The sequence below is a fragment of the Haliotis asinina genome, chromosome 14 (genome assembly GCF_037392515.1).
Source record: "Haliotis asinina isolate JCU_RB_2024 chromosome 14, JCU_Hal_asi_v2, whole genome shotgun sequence".
Lineage (NCBI taxonomy): Eukaryota > Metazoa > Mollusca > Gastropoda > Lepetellida > Haliotidae > Haliotis > Haliotis asinina.
Genome location: NC_090293.1, coordinates 45,545,835 through 45,570,805, shown reverse-complemented (window position 1 = coordinate 45,570,805; position 24,971 = coordinate 45,545,835). Strand labels below are relative to the sequence as shown.

At 40.6% G+C, this 24,971-nt stretch overlaps 1 protein-coding gene across 1 annotated transcript; it reads left to right on the top strand.

Annotated features, from left to right (window-relative positions):
- The first annotated feature begins 5,636 nt into the window (after nt 1-5,636).
- Nucleotides 5,637-23,463, top strand: LOC137261628 (uncharacterized). The gene is made up of 8 exons (XM_067799407.1): nt 5,637-5,820; nt 14,787-14,951; nt 15,275-15,439; nt 16,818-16,964; nt 17,894-18,034; nt 18,793-18,935; nt 19,519-19,600; nt 20,407-23,463. The coding sequence occupies exons 1-8, from the start codon at nt 5,748-5,750 to the stop codon at nt 21,348-21,350; spliced, it is 1,860 nt and encodes a 619-aa protein (XP_067655508.1). The 5' UTR covers nt 5,637-5,747; the 3' UTR covers nt 21,351-23,463.
- Nucleotides 23,464-24,971: the final 1,508 nt, after the last annotated feature.

Genomic DNA, 24,971 nt, shown 5'->3' with positions numbered 1-24,971 from the left:
GATTGTGGAAATTAGCTACGTGAATTTTGTCGTTGAGAACATGTACATTCCAGATCTGTCTTCCAATCAGTCGTTACCGTTAACAGCTTCCGCCTGATATAGCAACTCCAAGTTATGAGTGTGGAGGTTCTCCAGATGAATTATGATCTGTCGTCTCTTTCGTTGAATGTGTTTCAAGTCATTAATTTATCAAAGAATAAACAATGTTCTGAGTTACGTGGGGAAATACGTAAATATGATACTCCAGACTGTGTATTGTATCCAAGAAAGGATTGGTTTGTCACTTTTCGTCACACTTCTAACGACATTGTAAACTACGATTTTTGGTTTCGAACGCATTCCTGGGAGATAAGGTATACAAATACCAGCATATATATCAATGCAATGTTTCTAAGTAATCTCTTTCATACATGTTGAGGTTCAGAGAGGTTTCCAAACGATCAGGTCAGCTTTAGCGAAGTCTTGCTGTAAAGAAGAACATTGCTAGTGAATGTATTACTCGGTGCTTATATCCCGTTATAGCCCACATTGTGCTTTACACTTGGAGATTGGCCGAAAAACTGATATGACCAAAATCAATTCGGCCTCTGTGTATTGGTAATAACCAATAGCCTTCCCGTATCAACATACAGGATATTCTCCCTGGTAATTCTACAGACGCTATTGACGTGATTGAAGCTATCTTTTAGGATTGTTTTCACTCCCATATTAAGCCGATCGATCACACCGATGCAGGACTAATAAGTCACGTGTTCGCCAGCTGACTAATTTATATTGATGAGCTCCGCGGAATTAACAGTAAACAATGTAACGCGAATAACGTTCACAGTAGCAAACACCCTGACCTTTTCATTGACAGCCTGTGCTCCATGCATCTTCCCTCCTTGACCTATGGCCACTTGTCTGCTGGACACAGCTCCCAAATCCATAACTTCCTTCTTTCACCCACCCTCGCCCGCTTCTCCTGTCTCCCTTCTCCGTCACTCTGTTTTGAAGACGTCAAACTCACGTTACTCCTTGTGGAGAGGCACATGTTGTATACAGATTAAAGAAGCGGGAAGGGCCTGATAACTGTGGGTTCGAATCCCAGCTCTGTCTGACCTTAAAGTCGCCTTCTCCTGGGGTATTGGTCATGTCTGCCAATGGGTAAAGGGTCGGGAAGTTGTTGCGGGAGGTGTGAGTTCGAATCTCCGTTTCGCTTTGGATGACGACATCAAGGTCACCATGGCGTAGTGGTCATATGGCTCGGTGGTCAAAGAAACGGGAGCGCCTTTTGGTCAACAAAACCGACAAACCATTTCCTATGTACAGAATGAACACCCGGTGTTAGCAAAAAGGTGAGTGTATACGCCCCATGGATCACACTAGTGCAAGTAATCAGTTGCACAGCTGGAAAAAAACGCATGCGTTATGGTTCAGGGTGATGTTATACAATGCTGTCCTAGCGCTAAGGTGACCTTTCTTTATACCTGATCAAAGGTTTACGACTGTCCTAACGCTGAGGTTGATTTGTTCAACGGCGCCCAGGTCAAAATAGGGACTGCATCGGATTGCCAATGCCTAGTCACCTTCCATTTAACGATCCCATAATTCCCTATGTGCGTTAGTCGTGCTACTATAGGGAACGTCTGGCGCTGTCTATGAGTCGATATTATTATTCTCTGTGCACCATCAAAGTGGTAATACAGATAAGTCAATACAGTAATACAGATACATTCAACTGCTACTCACTGGTAGCCTCGTCCACATACACGAATGGACATATTTGCAGGCTGTCTACACCATCCACACTATGATTGTGTACCTCTTCAGACGATATAGACTCTCTACATTATCTGCACTTTCCACACTGTCTTAGACCCGTGTTGTTGGTCACTGGATTGTCTGGTCCAGACTCGATTACTTACAGACCGACGCCATATAGCTTTACTATTGCTGATTGCGGCGTAAAACTAAACTCACTCACTCACCCACACTGTCTTATATATTGGATAGACCATCCAAAGTATTTGTTGTCAGGCAGATTACACGAAGTTACCCCCCTTCCCTTGTAGGGATTCTCATTTTAACGAAGTTGTTCTTGTGTGGTGCTAAATTTAACAAGTTGAATTACATCTGTTTACTTCAGTTATTACTGTATGAGAATGGACCTGATTCTGCATGTTTTTAGTATGTATGGAGGTACGTAGAACTGCTCTGTGAACATATAGCATTCTGTTTAGAAAATGAAAAATAAAGACATTGTTGTTTTAGGTTGTAATTGTAATCTGTCAATGACGTAAGTTTACCAAAACTACCTTTGACTATAGATCAGCTTGTTGCGATATCCACACCATCTATATTAATGGCAATAGTACCACTTACACACAATCACGTCATGACAATCCGTTGTATCTTAACTATGAAAAACAATGTCTACATGATCTCTACTATGCGTAAAATCGTCTTTTTCTACTATGACAGAATTATCTTTCCTATCTTATGCATATATATGTAGCATTTCAAATATTAAAGACATTGCTGTTTTTTGCTATCTATACTGTAAAACATACATTATAAACATTATTTTAAATATACAAACATAATGAATATTTTAAATAGGAACAATCAACATAATCCGCACTGCACGGTTGAATCCATCTGTACTGTCAGTGCTACCTCTACTGTTTTACATTATGTTTGTTTTATTAGCAAGACATATATTACCTATGAAGCTTTGTGATCCATAAGATGAACACGTGCACTGTCAGCAAAATGTACACTACCTACCCTGTCGAAACTGTCAGCTACCAAGCCTGCACCGTCCAACGAAACAAGAATGTGAGCATCAAGGGAGGCAACTCTTATTTTCCTCGTTACGGTTTAAAAACATAAAATACTCAACACTTATCGTGCATGGACATACAGAAGATATTATCAGGCGCATCGTGCAGAAAATGCGATTAGCTGTTGGAAACTTTTCGTGACGTTCACAAATAATGATTCACACAGTGCATTCGGTTTTATTTCTTTTATTAGTTAAAATAATTTTCTTCCGTTTCAAGTGAGCAAGTTAAGTTTTTTTACTTTTTTATTGCCCATACACACCTACGTTGTGAAGATCCGCTCTTCCTCTTCAGTAACCAAGGGATATCTTGACAGATGAATTGCAGGATCTGCTGACCAGGCTCTCTGACTTTACTGACTTGGTTGATAGGATAGATATGCCAGTTGCGCAGATCGATGCCCTTACCGGGATCACTGACTGGTCGAAAGTCTATTATCAATCGACTTCTGTTATATTCCCACGTAATATTTCTTTGCTTGTGTGTTTACGCTCCGGAACATGTGCTTTGAGCTCTGGTACCACATGAATTGATCTTCAGATGACGACGGTGAGTGATTGGCATTCGCAAGAATGTCGAGTTTTGTTTGTTTGATTGTTTGTTGTTTTACGCCGCAATCATCAATATTCCAGCGATTTGGATGCGGTCTGTAAATAACCGACTCTGCACCAGACAATATAGACTAAAGCTCAATCTCTGAATATTTATAATTATGACAGTAACAAACTAACCAATATAAACTGAAACGGAGCCCCAGGGAGACCAGAAATTCAAAGCCAGTGTAAATCTAGACTTGCTTAATTTAGGGCTTTAGCAGCGCAAGAGGACTTGGAAGACTTGAACATAATGTGGTTCAGAGACTGTGAGACAGACTACAGATAATACAGTAATTGGCATAATTTAGTATCTGTCGACGCAGTTGTATGGCGAAGACATATGTTATCCGAATCAGCCAGCCGGAATATCCCATCCCAAAGTCAACAAGCGTGGGTCACTGAAGATCCTTCCGAACCCGGATGTTCACGACTAATCATATTACACTCTCAAGGACAAATTACATAACTCGCCAGATAGTGTTACAAAATGCAGCATCTTTTTCTCACAACAGAGGCGATGGGGTAGCCTAGTGGTTAAAATGTTTCAGCCGTTACGCTAAAGAGCCGAGTTCGATTCCCCCATGGTATTTTTTCAGACCCAATTCGAGTGTTCCCATCCGTGCTGCTAAAAGCGGCGTAAAACCATACTCACTTACTCATTGGTGTCGGAACGCGTGTTGACAGGTTTTCACAGGTTCCTTTCCTAGGCTTCTACGTCTGTCGTTACTTGCGCTGTTTCCAACTTCCAACTTGCTGAGTGGATTAACCGTTATGTGCATGACACCCATGGCACTTGGTATGAAAATTAAATTGTTGATGCAAATTATATCTTCTCGATTGTATACAGTATTCAGTACACGTCTACTTTTTCATAGGTGGCAAAATACGGGATACATCTATTTTCTCCAAGAATAATATTCCACCCCACTGTATTTTTAACTCTAAATAATAGGGATGTGGTAAATGAGAACATCCCATCATGTGTTTCCTTGTTGTTGTAGATGACGATGATGATGATGATGATGATGATGACGTTATGACTTTGAAGATGGTGATGATAGTGGTGTGTGAATATGATGACGATGACGACGACATTGATGACGACAATTATGATGATGCTGATGATGATGGTGTTGATGATGATGATGATGATGTAATGGCTGTGATGATGGTGATGATGGTGATGATGGTTGCGTGTGAAGATAATACGATAACGACGACGACAACGATGATGCCCTGTTTTCGAGAAGGTAGCCACACACAGGTGCGGAATTGTCTGAAATGTGCTTGATTATCAACCAATAAAATGTTCCTTACTCAACACAGAACATTTAGCGCCAAAATTGGTGTAGTGAATAGAAGGACACCTACAACCTTTTGAATAATGTCCAATACTCGTTCCTCCAGCATTTCAATACCTTGGGATATCTTATGATTAAAACGTTCACTCGTTACGCTGACGACCCCAGTTCGACTGTTCGATTACCCACATGTGTGAGAATTTGTGGAATATTGCTAAAAACGAGTAAAACTCACTCACTCACTCACTCACTCACTCACTCAAAAATACAATAGCAGTTCCTTATATTAGCTACTCCTCTTGCGATTACGAAACCACACGTACTAGCAACAATATTCACAGTATGCGTGTTAATATTTCGCTCACGTAATCACGTGACAGGAATTCATCATTCATACAAAATGAGTTAATTCCGCCAGTAAGATTACCAGGACCATCACGTGACCCATTTCAGGGGCTTCCGCTTTCCGTCATGCGTGGTTGTGGGGAGGATAATTCATATTTCGAAAGTCACCTAAAGCCTCATTTCATCGGATAATTTAAAAGACTCAACAAATATAATTTCTAAAAAATTCAAGTGTTTTCCATTCAAATAGAATAAGTTGTTTTGCTGAAAAATTATTAAAAGTGAATACTTACAAGTAGAATACTACATTTTCGTCAACTTGTTGATTGAAAATTCTACCAATTTTTAATGAAACGAAACAGCTTTCACTGGAATTTAATTTGAATCCAGCAAACCATGGATAATCTTAGAGGTAAAAGAGAAACGCATCTACAACTCTCTAATTAGAGCAACAGAGACGTTTTGGAACGGCAGCTACACACTCAGCTACTTGCGCCGTTTCCTGAGGATAGACATCCGGGGTGTTTGGCCTCCATTCCCATCGTCCCACCCACTTCCGGTATTAGCATGTGGACTCGAGCGACTACTTCTCTCCAGCGACGAGTTACCACACGAGCTGGACATCGAGGATATATGTGACAGTCTAACATCGGGACGGCAGTACTGACCACACCCTAGCCATGCAGTTGTCGGAGCTGTTGTGTACGTTAACGCTGTTTCTGTCGTTACTGGAATCGTCAGTCTTTGCACAAAGTAAGTAATGGTGTTTATACTTCTTTTATGAAAAACTCATAATCGTATTGTAATTATTACTGAAACAAGGATATTACGGAATTATTATGGGATATTTATATAGGGCACATATCCATGCAAATGGTACAGGATCAAGGCGCTGGAGTGTTCCCTCGACCGACGCATGTTTCTTTCTTTTTTTTTTTTTTTTTTTTTTTTTTGTTCGTTTGTTTGGGTTTTTAGGGTTTTTTCGTTTTTTGTTTTGTTTAAGGTTTTTTCTGGCATTCTTGTAACCAACCTAACTCCCTGGGGAGTATTCAACTCATGCTGCCTGACAGGCGCAGCAAATTATGACACAAGCTCAAAAAGTTACCCATTTGCAGCTGGGTGGACTGGGATGCAGTCACGGTGTTTTGTCTTATGATCCTGCACGTTCTTATACCTACAACGAGGTGCCTGCACATGCCTGAACATTAGACAGACTAGGAGGAGGATGACAGAACGTTAATGGATTATTTGTGCTCGAAACAAGTTTGAATTCATGTTTTGATCTGAAAGTCAACCACAATCACGTGATATAACGTCGTCTTTGTGAGCAAGTGAGTGTGATTGCACGCCGCTTTTATTAACATCGTAGCAATATCATGGCTTGGGCACCACAAATGGGTTTCATACATTGCACCCATGTAGGGGGAATCAAACCGACGAGCTAACGCTTTAACCACTAGGCTATTCCGTCGTTTCGTGGCCTTATGAGCACTGGTATTCTCCTTGTATCACAGCGATACAATTATTTTTGTTTTCAGCAGTTTAAAAGTAATAGGTAGTATGTTTTCTGACAGAAATCTGAGAAATATTTAATATCATTTTCTAATGAACACTTTTTGCGAATTATAATGAGAAGTTATTCACAACTTCTTTCACCTATTTATGTGAGCACGAAAACGTTTACATGTAACCAGTATCATCTATAAGCCTTTCACACATGAAGAAAAGCAAGCACCTCTCAAATACAGAAGTGGATAGGAATTTATTACTAACCATAAGGCTTTTTATGACGCCACCTAAATACAAAATCCCGTTGAATATACTGCGTAACTCATCTGATCAACAACAAAATAATTGGGTTCAAAGTTCACTTCCGCAATCGATAACTTTTTGTCTAAACTTCAAGGTCGTGTCTGCGGGATTTCCTTTCCGAGTAGTACTTCACTACAGTGTATCTCATTGCACAAAGTAATACATCATTGTATTCTAGGCCACATAACAGAGTAAAAACATTGTAGAAAGTTGACCTCACAGTGTTACTACAAGATATTTATATAGCGCATATCCATGTACTTACATGCTCAAGACGCTATAGTGTTCAATTCATCAACGGATGTTTTTTGGGGGCATGTTTGAACCAGTTTAATTACCTGGAGACATTTAACCAATGCTTATCACACAGCCTCATCCCAACAAGGTACCCATTTGCAGCTGTGTTGACTGGGACGCATAGTCACAGTAATTTGTCTAGTTTTTGATATTGCACTCTAATATACCCGAAACGAGGCGCTCCAAGAAGGAAATAGCTTGAAAGTAATGTTAGTTCCAAGGATTTTACGCCCGGCCACAAGTGGGATAGGTCTAGATACTATCGCGGCTCACCCACCTTGTCCCCGCACGCCCATCTTGCTCCCCGCACGCCCACCTTGGCCCCTTTTACTGACAGGTTTAATAGATGCCATCAATGCGATGGACATATACACCTACATGTGTATATCACCTTGCATTTAAAACACAGGCCATTGTGTCTTTTCTGTGGGAAATCTATGAAGTGAAGGTGTAAATTTACCGTTGTCTGTTTATCGTGAAAAAGCGGGTCAAACACACTCATTATTTACCTGACACATGGCTTACATGACACATAGTTTTACATGACACGTGGCTTACATGACACATAGTTTTACATGACACATAGTTTTACATGACACGTGGCTTACATGACACATAGTTTTACATGACACGTGGCTTACATGACTCATAGTTTTACATGACACGTGGCTTACATGACACATAGTTTTACATGACACATGGCTTACATGACACATAGTTTTACATGACACGTGGCTTACATGACACATAGTTTTACATGACACATAGTTTTACATGACACATGGCTTACATGACACATAGTTTTACATGACACGTGGCTTACATGACACATAGTTTTACATGACACATAATTTTACATGACACGTGGCTTACATGACACATAGTTTTACATGACACGTGGCTTACATGACACATAGTTTTACATGACACATAGTTTTACATGACACGTGGCTTACACGGCACATAGTTTTACATGACACGTGAAACATGTGAAGATCCGGGGTAGAATAGATCTTCAGCAGCATATGTCTCAAAGGCGACTAACGGGATCTGGTGGTCAGGTTCGGGATGGGGTGGTAAGGCTCGCTGACTTGGTTGACACATGTCATGGTATCCTTACTGCATAGGCCGAGGCGCATCATGATGATCACTGATATGTCTGGTCCATTCCAAACCCGATTATTTAAAGACCGTCGCCATATAGCGGGAATATTGCCAAGTTCGACTTCAAGCAACAGACAATCATGACACATGAAAACTTTGAGACAGATTCACGTCTGTGAAACCTTGCTCACGGCCTGTAATTGAATAGCAAGCACGTATACATAGAGAATTTGGTGACATCGTTTCGGATTCGGTGCAGGGCTTCATCTTCTTACTGTACAGTGACTGTTTCAATCTTATCATCTCACAGACCCGTGAAGGTCCCGGGGTAGAACAGGCCTTCAGAAACCCATGCTTGTTAGAAAAGGTGACTATGCTTGTCGTAAGAGGCGACTAACGGGATCGGGTGGTCAGGCTCGCTGACTTGGCTGACATATGTCATCGGTTCCCAATTGCGCAGATCGATGCTCATGTTGTTGGTCACTGGATTGTCTGGTCCAGACTCGATTATTTACAGACCGCTGCCATGTAGCTGGAATATTGCTGAGTGCGGCGTAAAACTAAAACTCACTCACTCACTATCATCTCACAAGATGTTGATCTTCTGTCAAGGAAGACGGTGCAATATGGGTAATCCTCCCTGGTCTAAAACAAGATATGATTTCGTTACACTGCAACTCCGTATTGTTTGGGGACGGATACAGGTTTGGCGAAAAGAGCATGGGTTCTCCGGCTGAGCACACCTTGAAGTGTGGTCGTGGTTGTCGAACGCTGACACAAGGTCGAAGGTTCCAGGCGACCAGGGCGGTGGTTAAATGTCTGCTCGTTACACCGGAGGTCCGAGTTCGATTTCCCACATGGGTACAATTTGTGAAGCCCATTTCTGGTGCCCCCTGCCGTGATATTGTTGGAATGTTGCTTAAAGCGGCGTAAAACGCACTCACTCACTCACTCACTCACTCACTCACTCCAGGCGACCCGTGGAGATCCGGGCTAGAACTGCTCTAAAGTAATCCATGTTTGTCATGTCACTAACGGGACTGGATGGTCAGGCTTGCTGATACTCATGCTATTGCTAAGTGGATTGTCTGGTCCAATTTACCGACTGTTGCCGTATAACGGGAATATTGCTTACAACAACAAACCAACAGGTGAGAACTTATATAGTTACAGTATGTAATAAAACCGTTGACAGGTGACAGCTCATATAGTAACAGTACGTAATAAAACCGTTGACAGATGACAGCTCATATAGTGATAGTACATACTAAAACCGTTGACAGATGACAGCTCATATAGTGATAGTATACATACTAAAACCGTTGACAGGTGACAACTTACATCTGAGAAGATGGGTTAGTACTGCTGGTTAACCCGCAACAAGGCAAGGTGTCAGCTTACACAGTAACAGACCAATACAGTGCAGACTGGTTTTATGGTTACAGTACGTAATAAAACCGTCGGCAGGTGGCACCTTATATAATAACAGTACTTAATGAAGCCGTTGACAAGTGGCAGTTCATATAGTTACAGTATATAATAAAATCGTTTACAAATGACAGCTCCTATAGTTACAGTACATAGCAAAACCATTGACAGATGGCAGTTCAAATAGTTACAGTACACAATAAAACCGTTGACAGATGACAGTTCAGATAGTTACAGTACACAATAAAACCGTCGACAGATGACAGTTCATATAGTAATAGTACGTAATAAAACCGTCGACAGGTGACACCCTGTATAATAACAGTACTTAATGAAGCCATTGACAGGTGGCGGTTTAATGAGGTCGTTGACAGGTGACAACTGGAACGAGGGAACAGGGCTGGTTAAGCCTGTAACAAACGAGGACGCTTATGCCGTCAAATCTGCAGGCACCATCATGTTCCGACACTCCCGAAACTTGAGAGACGGGATCATGATAAACCTCAGTGCACTTACTCTTAGCTGCAAAACAGGAAGTTTTCCCGCTCTGTGAGTGTTTTGTTAAATCATGTCTTCCTTCCTTGTACACATTAACTGTACGTTAACTGTGCAACTTCACATCGACCAAAAACAGATATGTTCTAATTATACACGTGGGAGAAAGTATCGCAGCATCTTATACGACTTGCTTTCAATATCTTATAAAATGTCATTGAACAATTATATTTTGAAACTATATGAAAACAATGACCTATCATGTGTCTCAAATGCAACAAATCATGATGCACGTGTTTCAGATATCACGTGCGGAGCACCTTCATGTCATAACATTACCGTTTCAGATATCATTTACTGTTGTCAGAAAACTGAGCTAGGATACATGCTCATTGTGTTAATCCACTCTGTGGGACTCTATCAACCACAAGATGGCCAGATACAGTTATGACTGAATACCGGATAGTCCATGAGTCAAATTGTCAGGCAGTTAGGTCACGACCCCTCAACAAGCAGTTGACTAGTGAGGAAATATCAACAAACAAACAACGTAAAGGATCTGCAATCGTTCTGGCAGACCACGCAAGACATCAGCTAGACAAGACGCATCCCTACTTAGACGTGTCCGGCGATTTCCCTTCGCACCAAACAAACGCTTAATCAATTTGCATAAAAAGGGCTACAGTGTCTCACGGTTCCTGATCCATACAATAGGCCAGTGTCAAAACAGCAATGGTTTCCACATCAGCAACATTGTCAGACCTTTGTTGACACTTGCCCACATGGACACGGTGGTGCCGTGACCGGCATCGGCTGAACCCGACTTCCCGGAAGAAGATCCACTTTTCTGACGAGAGCGGAGTTTTGCTGTTTGTAACTGATGGAAGAATGTGTGTATGGCGGCAGACGAACATGGCATTTGCTGAGAGGAGCATCCATTCCGCGAGGATCCGTGATGGTAAAGGGTTCTGTGACGCATAACTGTGAACTTCAGCTTATCACAGTGAGACGAAATCTGAATTGACAAAGATACCAAGAGAAAATATTGAGGAAGCATATAGAGCCTCATTTTGATAATCATGCCCTATTACCAAGCCAGTCTTTATGGATCAGCGCACACTGATTTTCGACATCAAGAAACCATTACTACCCTTCCATGGCCAGCCAGAATCCCTGATTTGAACCCTATCGAGCATGTTTGGGATATTCATGGCCGTAAGGTTCGGCTGCGAGATCCGCCGTCCAGATTACTGGTGAATTAGAGCAACCGTTGCACCAAGAATGGAGCAGGTTGCCCCCAAATCGGATTCTGCGTCGTGTGCACTCAGTGAGGATGAAGAGTCAAAACGTTATCCAGATGGATTGAGGTTACACATGATTCTGACTGTTCTGACTGTCATCTGTTTCTGAAACTAGAGGCCTTATTTGTGGACTCGGTGTATAAAGTAGGACTATGAATCATGTTACCAGTTTGGTGTGCCCACACTTTTGACATGTTATGTTACGTAACTTTCAGTTTCATTACATGACTCCTGTGTGTTTAAATTAGGCCATTCGGATTCTTTATTGTTGGCCTTATAAAAGCTTGTGTGTTAATTAAAAGTCTTTTTAGCAATTTGGCTACAAAAACATTTCCTTTAAAATGTGATTAACATAGGTTCTGTCGTAAACTCGCGTGTGGCAAAACGTTTTTATATGATCTGTATCGATACTTTTTTATCTTTACACACTAACGTTTTTGTGTATTGGGGTAGTATGGAGAGGTTCAAAACCTGGATACAGATAATTCCTTTGAGAGGAAAGAGCGTTGTAAGCCAGAACATAAATCGTTTTGCGATCATCGTTGGCACAGATATCCTTGGCTTGATGAGTTGTGCATTGTAACAAACATACACTTCTGCAGTTTCTTTGCATTCCTAACTTGTGAAAAAATAAATTATGAAACGGTAGTCCGGACAAACGTGAAGTGGGTTGACGCCTTTAGCTCCGGTGGTGTTGGCGTATTTCCGTCTACGGGGCTTCAATGGTTGAGGTTAACCTGAACGTAGCATTTGAAGATATAGACACTTGATTTACTCTCTCTCTCTCTCTCTCTCTCTCTCTCTCTCTCTCTCTCTCTCTCTCTCTCTCTCTCTCTCTCTCTCTCTCTCTCTCTCTCTCTCTCTCTCTCTCTCTCTCTCTCTCTCTCTCTCTCTCTCGTATATATCCATATAGCATATATATTTGAATGTCTGTCTGTCTGCCCGCATGCATGCGTATCTGCATGTCAGCATCACACTGCAATGTCAGTTGTGAGATGGAAAGAGACAAACAAATAAAGTTTTGATTCATGGATGCAATATACAAATCTTCCCTGGATTGTCACATGTATGTATTTCCGAACATAACTCAGCTCAATATTTAATATAATTCTTTGATTCTTTTGTAAATGAATCATTTCGAATACATTCTACGAAGAGGACAACGTCATAATTCATCTGGAGAAGCCCCAGGCTGAAAACTTGGGTTAGCCATATTAGGCCATATTGTCCCTCTCTCGCATGCTCTCATAGACACACATAAAACCACGTTGTTAATCTTTTTGGATGTCTGTCAGCGCTGGATTACAAACAATCATTTGGACCGACAATACCTCATTTTAATAAATCATGCATATGCTGTAAACACTATTTGCGGGATGCAAACTTTTTCTTTTCTTTTTCAACGCTTTAAAACTTGGATACGTAACATTATTCAAAAGCGGACCGATGAATCGCATTCTAGCTCGAAAACTAATAAACATAACATGTTCAATGAAACGCTGATCATAATCAAAACATCATACAACTCTAGGAGTTTTTTTGCAGACTGTTTGTCCTAATAATAAAAAAAGTTGTTTAACAGATTTATCAATAAAATATTGACGCAGTTCACTATTTATTACGAGGGAGGAGTGCAAAGAAAGGCACAACCAGATGTTCGAGAAGCACGCGCACAAGAGCCGATAAAGTTATCAATTCATTAACCTGTGCTGTGCTGTCTCCATGCTTTCTCGCACACCTGGCTGTCCCTTTCTCTGCACTCCTCCCTCGTGACAAATAGTAAACTGTGTGGATATTTTAATGACCAGCGTTTCACTGAGTACGTTATGTTTATTAGTTTTCGAGCCAGAATGCAATTCATCGTTCCGCTTTTGAGCCAATCAACCACTAATCATCAACCATTTCGCTTGATGTGTCGGGGTTTCAGCAAGGCATGCGATTCAAAGAAGTGAACGCTTCGCCGAATACAATCTAGTGTCATAGGCAATGAATTATTATTCCTCAAAGTTTAGTTAGCAACAGGTTCTTCGTCTTTGTAGTCCGTAAAGAGGTGGAAATCTCGACAGCAGCGATCGAGGTGAAATTTAGAAAAAGGTGCCTCTTCCGATAACTTCCTTCGGTGTGTTGTATTTGACATTGGTGATGATGAGACTATGGCTTGATTATCATGTATGCCTTACATGAAAAGCACGGATTGTGTGACATGGCTAACAACATTCTTCCTTGACATTGATTCAAATAATGGAAGTCTGACAACTATTAGTCTAGACCTCATTCATACTTAGTGTTCCCTTAGTGTATGACTTACACGAAAAACACGGATTGTGTGACATGGCTAACAGCATTCTTCCTTGTCATTGATTCAAATAATGGAAGTCTGACAACTATTAGTCTAGACCTCATTCATACTTAGTGTTCCCTTAGTGTATGACTTACACGAAAAGCACGGATTGTGTGACATGGCTAACAACATTCTTCCTTGACATTGATTCAAATAATGGAAGTCTAACAACTATTAGTCTAGACCTCATTCATACTTAGTGTTCCCTTAGTGTATGACTTACACGAAAAGCACGGATTGTGTGACATGGCTAACAACATTCTTCCTTGACATTGATTCAAATAATGGAAGTCTGACAACTATTAGTCTAGACCTCATTCATACTTAGTGTTCCCTTAGTGTATGACTTACACGAAAAGCACGGATTGTGTGACATGGCTAACAACATTCTTCCTTGACATTGATTCAAATAATGGAAGTCTGACAACTATTAGTCTAGACCTCATTCATACTTAGTGTTCCCTTAGTGTATGACTTACACGAAAAGCACGGATTGTGTGACATGGCTAACAACATTCTTCCTAGACATTGATTCAAATAATGGAAGTCTGACAACTATTAGTCTAGACCTCATTCATACTTAGTGTTCCCTTAGTGTAAAATGCCACTGTCCGAATTGGAACTGAGGATTCATTTCACTTTTTACGGCTTTAATTCTGCCGATGTGACTTTAATTGTAAATCAATCGCCCGCTTTAGTTCTGGCATACGTGTGACTAATGTCTTAACATATTAACGTACCAAGCGGGTGGTCTAGTGGTTAAAGCGTTGGCCCGTCACGCCGAAGATCCGGGTTCGAATCCTCACATGGGTACAATGTGTGAAGCCATTTTTTAGTGTTCCCCGTCTTGATGTTGCTGGAATATTGCTAAATGCGGCGTAAAACCAAACTCAGTGAGTCAGTAAGATAACTATATGTGCCTTTGCTTTACGATGACACAGGTAGGAAGTGTCCCAAACTGTCATTGCCAAATGGTCGCGTGAAGATGCGGGCCAGGGGAAAGTTTGCCTACTTCAAGTGCAAGAAGAGATATACAAGACTTGGAGACAGGTTTGCTGTATGTCTACAATCACAGACGTGGAGCCATCCAACACCTATATGTATATGTAAGTAGACTGCTGTATACATGTAGGCAAAACTACTAACCCTATATGAATATGTAAGTATCCTTCTGAATACATGTACCCCAAACCACCCGCCCCTATATTTATGTGGAAGTACTCCTGTGTATACAAATACCCAGACCACCCACCCGTATATGTCTATGGAAGTTCTCTTCTGTATACATGAGACCCATCGCCAACCTCTATATGTATATATGAGTACCCTTGTGTATACATGTATCCCATAAGACAGACCCTTATATGTGTATGTAAGTACCCGTGTGTATACATATACCCCAGATCACCCGCCTTAATTCTGTTTACAGCACGCGGTTGTCCATCCCTCGGAACTCACCCTCAGATGGAGGTAGAGGAGAGCTACAATGGTGCACTCCTCAAGTTCACGTGTCCAATTGGAACCAAACGCAACGGACCGGAAGTCCTCACGTGTGACGGCCGAGAGTGGAGTGAAGACCCTCCGACCTGCGACAGTAAGCAGAAAATAATTTTCGACACCCTTTAAAAACTTTTAAGCGTGTAACGGACAATCTTTTCTCCAGGCTTTCAATAACCCAGAAGTGAATGTTGCATAAAGAAATACATCTTGCATAGCATACAGTGACAGTTTGTTTTACAATTCACACACTGATTTATTTATCAACATCACTTCAGAATGTGGCTCGTTTGGACTTGATTTATTTAATTATATCTATTTGTGTGTACTTAAATTTACATTTGTTAGGCTTCAACTCTTATTGTTGATTGTCTCGAGGGGAGTAGTTAGTTCTAGTCAGTCAAAGGCTGGTGTGTTTTTGTGATGAATTCTCTCTTGTTAATTTACTAATTCACTAATCTTTAGAAAAGTATGTATGTTGACTGACTTTTTGTCTGTTGTTTGAAACGTCGACTTCATCATCATCACACGAGCATCATAATTTACTTCAAAACTATTTAATTACAATGATTGATTGAGGTTAGTTTCCTAGCTCAGAGGAAGAACTGTGTGCATGAACCAAAGTCTTTGTGGTTAACATATATCAAACCTTTCAGGTTACCAAAGCAACGCTTCTATCTCAGATCCCCTAAATGCTTGAGAGCCAAATCGTTTTGTTTTTGTTTTGTTTTTATTTGCGTGGTAAACATGTGAAGCGCCATATATCCTTATCCCACAACAAAGTCAGTGTGATACACGTGTCTTACCGTAGTCAAGTGAGACAAATCAAATCATGTGATCATCAACCTTCCATGGCCTCGCCGGCAGCTTGGATTATAATAACAAGATTATGGTTGTGCGCTTTGACCAGGATATCCACGTTACAATATTCTACATTAATATTTATTTATTAACCTATCAACTCGAGTTCGAATCCTGTATGTTTCAAGTGCCCTATCTCGCTGGGACAAACGTCTGTGACCAAAGATGACACGCTCAAAAACTGTCTCACTACTTTGCGTTGAATCATACTCACTTAATGCATTTTGGGTAATGATATTAAACAAGTGTGACCATAATGCTTGTGAAATGCTGATGGCCTGCTCGATTATTGCGAAAGTGGTTTTGGTTTCTGAAACTTGCTTATCCTTTTATAAACGAGTGCTCAGTTTCGGATACATGGTTTCAAACTGAAACTATAGCTAGTTTCTAGTTTTATAAACGATTTGATGGTTTCATCAGCCTGTTTCAAAATGGATGCGAAAAAAATATGTCTATGCTACTATATAAGTTACAAGTTACGTAAAATGGTCATGTTCAATTGACTAGGGTTTTAAATAATATTCTCCTCGCTCTCAGAACAATGAATGATTGCCGACCTGTCCTTTCGTGTCCGCCGTGTCCGGCACTAAGTAAGATCACCTTGTCTCTGGCAGTTGGCTACACAATGGAGTGCGACTTCGAAGAGGAGGGCATCTGCGGATGGAGTCAGGACACCTTCGACGACTTTGAGTGGACGAGAATGTCCGGGACTACACCGACAATGAGCACAGGGCCTCCCGGTGACCACACTACAGGCTCAGGTGAGTGAGTGAGGTTTGCTTTACGTCGCACTCTGCAATATTACAGATATATGGCGGCGGTATGTAAATGGCTGAGTCTAGACTAGACAATCCAGTGATCAACATCACGAGCAACTGGGATACGATGACATGTGTTAAGAAAATCAGCGAGCCTGACCACCCGATTCGTTAGTCGGCTCTTATGAAAAGCATGGGTTGATGAAGATCTATTATAACTTGAATCTTCACCAGCCACGGGCTCAAGTAATCAACTATACAAAATCGGTAAATACTGGATGGTCATACCAGTTGTCCAGACCCTATCGTTCCAGTTTTCTAAACCATTAGTCAACACTTCTGATAATTTCATAATAATAATTGGTGTTCCCTTTCTGTGCCACTAACAGATGCTTTCTTATGACTGATGTAAAAGCCGTCATTGTAGCTTTGGTATATGTCTGTTTTTGTGACGATTCTGAGGAGTTAGACTTAAGTTAACGTTTTCACTTATTTGTTTTGGACCTTTCCCTTGAGATCAGTTCATGGAGTGAGTGAGTGAGTTTAGTTTTACGCCGAACTCAGCAATATTCCAGCTATATGGCAGCGGTCTGTTAATAATCGAGTCTGGACCAAACAATCCAGTGATCAACAACATGAGCATCAATTGAGAAACGATGACATGTGTCAGCCAAGTCAGCGAGCCTAACCACCCGATCCCGTTAGTCGCCCTTTACGACAAGCAGAGTCGCCTTTTATGGCAAACATGGGTTGCTGAAGGCCTATTCTACCCCGGTACCTTCACGGGTCCAGTTCATGGAGAGTATGGTTGAAAGCTAAAAATAACCCCCACCCTAGCGCTGAAATTCATTGGTACGAGAAGACGTCTTCAATATGTTTATCATACATACCTTGGATGTTGCATCACTGTTTTCGGTATATGTTTACTGCAGGGTTCTACTTGTTTATTGAGAGTTCGAGTCCAAGGAAAGCGGGAGATGCTGCTCGGCTTATCTCACCCGCTTACCCACCCACACTTCGGAACATGTGCTTTGAGTTCTGGTACCATATGAAGGGACCTTCGGATGACGACGGTGAGTGATTGACCTTCGCCGGAAATACCTCGAATGTGGAGTTTTCTTTGTTTGGTGGTTAACGCCGTACTCAGCAATACTCCAGATATATGACGGCGGTTTGTAAACCAGGCAATCCAGAGATCAATATCATGAGCATCAATTTGTGCAAGGGGATACGATGACGTGTCAAGCAGATCAGCGAGTCTGTCCGCCCGATTCCTTTAGTCGCCTTTTACGGCAAGCATGGGAACTGAAGATCAATTCCAGCCCAGATCTTCACGGGTCATGAAGAGTTTGAGTCGATTAGGATAAGACTGATTTGTTGTGAAGTAACTGAATTAATAAAATTATCAAGATCTGAAATTAAACTCAACAACTAGGTAATGAATTGGGTTTGTCACAGCGCGATACGCATTTTGATTTTATTACGGTTTAACAAGGAAAATGTTGTGGCTTCAGTCTAACTGAATGTGTCATTAGACAAAGAATTGAATGTACAATTCATTGCCTAAAGTAGTATCTGTAAGACGTTCAATGGTTAGTTTGCCTGGAATATGAACTACCTACAATTCTTCTGAATTCCACGTGCCAGAAACGAATCCCCAAATCCCATTATAACTTCGGTATCTATATATATTTTTTGTTTCGACCTTCTTCATGCTGGCGTTCCAAAATGACAACAAAACCATTCGGAGCGGCGTTAAACTACATTCACTCAATGGAATGAATGGTACGTATCTGACTAATGTTTTAACTGAAATATCTGTGTTCCTCAGCTGTTGGAAGCCTGGAAGTGTACATCCTACCCAATTCAGTCAACATTGACGACACTGATCCCGAGTTTTACCTTGATGGTAACCAAGGAAACGAGTGGCATCGTGGGCTTGTCAAGATCCCAGACCAAGACGAGATATTCAAGGTGACATACATAAATGCTATTTATCAGTGGTAATAAAAGTGATGATATCGACCCCTGATATCGATATCCTTTCAACAATTTACGCATATTCTATGTTTCAATCATATTCTTGAGTGTATTGTTTGATTTATACTATATCTTAAACATATAATGCATCGCAAATAAAACTTGATGCACTCAAGCATTCGCCGTGAGCGCATATACATCCTGTTGGTCTGATGCAGTTTGTTTCATGCGCATAGACAAAAAAATAAGAACTATTTTTTGTGATGTATAACTTCTCTGTTATGTATGGGCGACGCTTCGACTTAGATTCTAATGTTGTTGTCAAGCTATCTGTTAACACTGTCCAAACTGTTTCCTTTATTTCATCATAATTTGGTCTTCAGAACCATTGTCGGCAAACCCTCGAGATTAATTACTATTTTGGTGTTTGATTGGTTTCTCGACTCTTCCGACAAGCACAGGTTGTTGAAGATTCTAACCCGGATATTCACAAGTACTGATGATTTTTAATTCATTCAATATTGAATAATTTTATTCTTTTTATTTTATTATCTGTTCATTATGTTTCGGCGTCTAGATCGTGATAGTTGGTACAAGGAAAGAGGCCTTTGTCAGCGACATCGCTATTGATGACCTCCGGATGTTCAACTGTTCTGAAGGTATGCCTCTGGTAATTGTACAAAGATGAACGAAACAAAAGAACATACACGTTGTGCTTCTTTGTAGCATGTATCCGCCTACATGGTGTAGTGGTTAGCGCGTTCGCCCGGAGAGGGAAAGATCACGGGTTCGGCCACCGGCTGCGTCATACCAAAAGACGTAAAAATATGGTATTTGATGGCCTCTGCCTGGCGCTCGGCAGTAATGGGTTTTTCAAGAACTGGTTAGTTCGGAATCAGTATAATGTGTCTAAGGCCTTGGCATGGTATCTCAGTGAGCTAGCGCTATCAAATCAGCTTGGCTAGTACAAGCAACTACACATACACTCGCATGCACGTCGTCATATAAGCGAAATATCCTTAGTAAGTTAAACCCCATTTTACCTTACCTCGAATATGATACGTAAAGGATATCCATCACGTAATCCTCAGAATTTAATATCACCTATGAAAGTATCTTTATATGGAAGGAGATGAAAGTATGAACCATGAAAGCAACGACTCGTTTGGTTAACTGAGTGAAATCAGATCGTATCATGCATTCATATTTTACAAAATACCCAATCACCTATCTTCTAAACATTTGTAACGATGTATTCCAAGGACAGTTATGTTAGATATTGTTGAATATTTTCCTTTATATTTCAACGGTATTTGATACTTTATTGCACTGAAACTATTTCATGCTGAGAGATTACGTTAATTCGAAAGTGTAAACAAAACAGCTTGAATTTATTTGTTGTTGTCCAGTGCTGAGACGATCTTGCTTCGAAAATCTGAGATTTCATTGCGACTGTTTCATGCAGAGACTACAACGACGATGTCAGTAACAACAGCGACCACAACTGTGGCTGTAACGTCATCTACTGTCGACAGCGTGACAACAGGTCGTGCCAGCTCCACAACATCTCGTAGTTCCACTATCACAATGATGAAGAACGTCACCAAAGAAACAGTGCCTACTGTTAAAACGACTTTGCTTGTACCAGCGAGTGCTAAACCTGTCAGTTCATCTGCGCCTTCCATATCTACAACTGTTCTGACAACGTTACAAACAACACCTACAACAACAAGCACATCAACAACTACACCGTCAACGTCAACGTCAACGTCAACGTCAACCTCAATGAAGCTGACAACCCAACGACGAACGTCAACAGTAAGATCTTCTGCGAAGCGGTCCACCACTACAACGACTCCAACTGTCAAGGTGTCGTCAACTGCTGTAACAACGACAACTGATGCTACATCTACACGACAACAAACGTCAACTTCAACATCATCGCCAGTGACGTCAGTCTATAGTTTCAGCAACGAAGCCCAAACCAACGCCACCAATGCGAACGTCACCGTCAACAAAGGGAATTCTTCGTACGTGACGCACGGGCTACAGTCAACGTCCAAACGTCCAGATGACAACATCACGTCATCAGGTGACGATGAACCGGTTACGGGAAGTGACGTCAATACGTCTCCAGTTTCTGTTACAAACACGACGGCAGCAACAGCAACAACGTCAACCAATAATGTAGCAGAACCAAATGTAAGGAACTCGAAGAACGATAGAGCTGGAGGGGTCATGCCCCTTATTATAGGTATCTCAGCGGGCATTGTCTTGGGCATGATTGTCATTGGGATCCTCGCTTGGCTGTGGACACGGAACCAGCGCAAGAAGAAAGAGCAGGAAGCAGCCGAAGATGAACTGAACATGCTCACAACATCTGATGCAGCGAGTTATAACTATAATTAACATTATTTTTAAAAAGTTGGAAAATTCTAAGAAAAAAAATTATAAACTAAATTGATATTAAACTTAGCTTTGACGAGGTAACAATTAAAAATGAAGTACATTATACACTTTACCTCAACGTGAGATTTGTAAATTAAGATATTATTTGAGCCCGAAGTTTTGCATTTAGAAATATCGGGGATAATTAGTACATTCATCACATCAATCGGGGTCATTCAGTAATTTCGCTAATCAATAAATATTATCTAAATACACTAAAACAAGGTGTATTACCCATCGTTGAATACCATCACAAATACTATTTAATCAAAAACGAAAATGGTTTTAAACATTGTATCTGTATAGTTTATAGAGTAAACATCATGTTTTGATATATCTGTAACCCTTGATAGTGGTAACAAAATAATTACAAATTATTACCTGGATCATTCTCGTCGTAGGGGACTGGTCCAAGGCCCAACAGGGCGTTTTGTATATGCGTTCTAAAGAGAGGGTGGTACTGCAAGGTTTGTTTCGAATGCCCTCCTAGTTTGAAGCGGAAAACTGCAATACTTTCTTTAAAATGGAATTTATATGCCAATACTATTCAAGTTCTGACATGGGCTGTGTGACATACTGAATGATGCAAGAATCTGTTTTGTTCTCATGTTTTCTTACCACCAGCCAAACTAAAAAGGTGTTCCGTTTCTTGTGGATGAAGCTTGCAAGGTACTGATTGGAGAATAGCATTAGTGGGGATGGTTTGGTGAATGTTCAGTGAAAGTGTCTAGCTATTTAGCTGTAAATGTGAAAGAAAACGTTCATTTCTGCCTTTCTTTAAACCCACGCGTTCACGTGTAGTAAATATTTTGATGTAAGCTATACACAGATTATTTAAAACATCACGAAAATCTGTATTTGTTTGGAGCTGTAACATTCTAATGTTTGTTATTGTCATTCAGAATATTTATGATGATTTTGGTGAAGCAATGACAGTAGTTGTGCATTTCTATGCTTCGCTTATATCACTATGTGTTTGAGCTTGAGGTTTATACACTTACATTTTTCAAGTTGATATCTACACATGAGTCTGCCTGTATTTAGCATCATTCATTTTCAGTTTGTAGATATGCCAGTAGGTGTGTCAGCCATGTAGGATTAGCGCAGCAGCGGCTTCTCACGTACAACTGAATAATTGCGGAACTCTTTAAACATTGTAGATCACTCCAGAATTATTTGTACATAAGTAATTTATTAATCCGAAAGATTCCATTGAGTGAAAATCGTTCGTACTTGCGAAGTTACGTTACTGAATTTCATTTCAACTTTGTAGTACCGTGGAATCTGTTCATTACGAACTAGCCTGAGACAGAGCTTTTGTCCCGAGTGTAATTCAATCTGGATTTGTCAACGTTTGTATGCTGTGGTGTTCACTGCTACGATAGAGTTACCTCCCTCGTTCTTATGTTTTTATTTATGCCTAATATATCATTTATATTTTCATTTGGGAATAATCTGTTAGAATGGACTTCCTTACTGCTTAGGGCAGTGTTTTCAGTCATTAACCATTGTGGACAAAGTAAATGAGATGAACCTTCAACGGATTGCTATTTTAGACAGCTACGTCCGTATTAGTAAGTATTGTTCTCATTATAAATTGATTGTCGAGATTGTTCATTTGGTTCCTTAATACGTACCCGAGAGAGTCTGGATGATAAAACACGCTTTAATTAATAAGTAAGGACAATTTTGCCGTGACTCAGGGAGTAGTCTGGGTTTTTGTGAAAACTGGATTTGACATATTCCGAACCGGAGTCCGGATTTGGCATTTTCCAATGTATCTACAGACGTATGTCAACGGCGAAATGGGAGCAACAGCCATGCATGACTCACGCTGTCGTGACTGTTGAAAGGGTTAATCGTTGTAGATATTGTAACTCATTAACTCAATAATGATTCCATGCCACTAACTTGTAGCAAGCTTAATATATTACTATATAAGGAATTAATACATTAACAATAACTTCAAATGTTAATGTCATGACAATTGTCCATATTCAACATCCGGTTACGACCATGACTGACTTAAGAAAAGCAAAGGCAAGTCACGCTCGTAAAATAAAGTGATGTGTCAACGCTTTATTATTGTAATTCCTGTTCAGCAATTTAAGCTGTTACTATCAACAGGAAAATATGATTTTCGTAACTGAAAGCTGGAATTAATAGGTTTGAGACCAGGGTAAAATTGTCAATGCCGGAACATTTTCCGTTTCCATGTGTCCTAGTTTCTTGTACATATCATTGCCTTCTTTTGCCCTTTTTCCATTATGTAAGTGCTATTGTATATACATACTTGACGTAAAAGGACCATTTTCTAGTACCAACCCACCATGTGATATGAGAGTGATTTGACTTTTTCGTTACTGAGTAATGTGGAAACGGATTATTATCCTGATTAAAATACTCTTTCATGAATTGTTCACGTACCTAAACAGTTTGCACATACATGCTTGTCTGCTTAGTGTGTCTTAAAGCATTGACGGATTGATATACCTGTTTGGGCATATATATGATAACGTGAACTTTTCGTGGAATAGAAAATTTGTTTTGACCTTCAAACATTTTTGTATCTATATTTTATTTTTCGGAATGTTTTTTCTGCTTGTTGTGAAAGCTTCACTCAGTAGTATTCAAGCTAGGGATGTAAGAATGAAGATTTTATGGATATCAACTTCTTTATGAGAGAACACAACGTTTCGGAGTTAATGCTTACTCCTTCATCAGGTGATTGAGAAAGGGATACAGAGGTGTATTTATATGTACAGGTAAAACAATAACAAAGTAACAAGTGGAATGAGTTAACGAAAGCTAGTATAAACAAGCACTGATAGGAAGCCGATAGTTAAGATAACAATGATGGAAGCCAACGGTAATGCATTACAGTTGATTGGATATGTTTACATAACATGATTGGGGATAAGGATGGAAGCCAATGGTGATACATTACGCATGATAGGATGATGTACATAACACACGATAGGGGGTGAGCATGTATACATGAGGGTTGGTGATGTACAAACACAAGTATGTACTCGGGTAGATAGGCTATACATGAATTACATAGATAGAATGTACACAGGTAGATGAGATTAATTTATCAATAAGTCCCAGGCACTTGGTAGGTACACTCCTTGGTCGCGGTTGATGGCTGGTTTCTGTCTCCGGATCTCGATGGCCTCTTGCAGTTTCCTTTGGCGCCAGTTGTTGTTGTTGGTAGATAGTATCCTAGTGTCCTCCCATCGAATTGAGTGTTCAGGGTTCTTGAGAATATGTTCAGAGATGGCCGATTTCTGGTCGAGTTTCCTGACTGAGGTCTGATGTTCCTTCATTCTGGTGTTGATTGGTCTCAGCGTTTCTCCAATGTATAGGTCGCCACAGCTGCAAGGGATCTGGTAGATGCATCCTCTCGGGTTAGGGTGTTCACAGCTGGGTCCTTTACCGTTGGCTTTTAGGACCCAGCTGTGAACACCCTAACCCGAGAGGATGCATCTACCAGATCCCTTGCAACTGTGGCGACCTATACATTGGAGAAACGCTGAGACCAATCAACACCAGAATGAAGGAACATCAGACCTCAGTCAG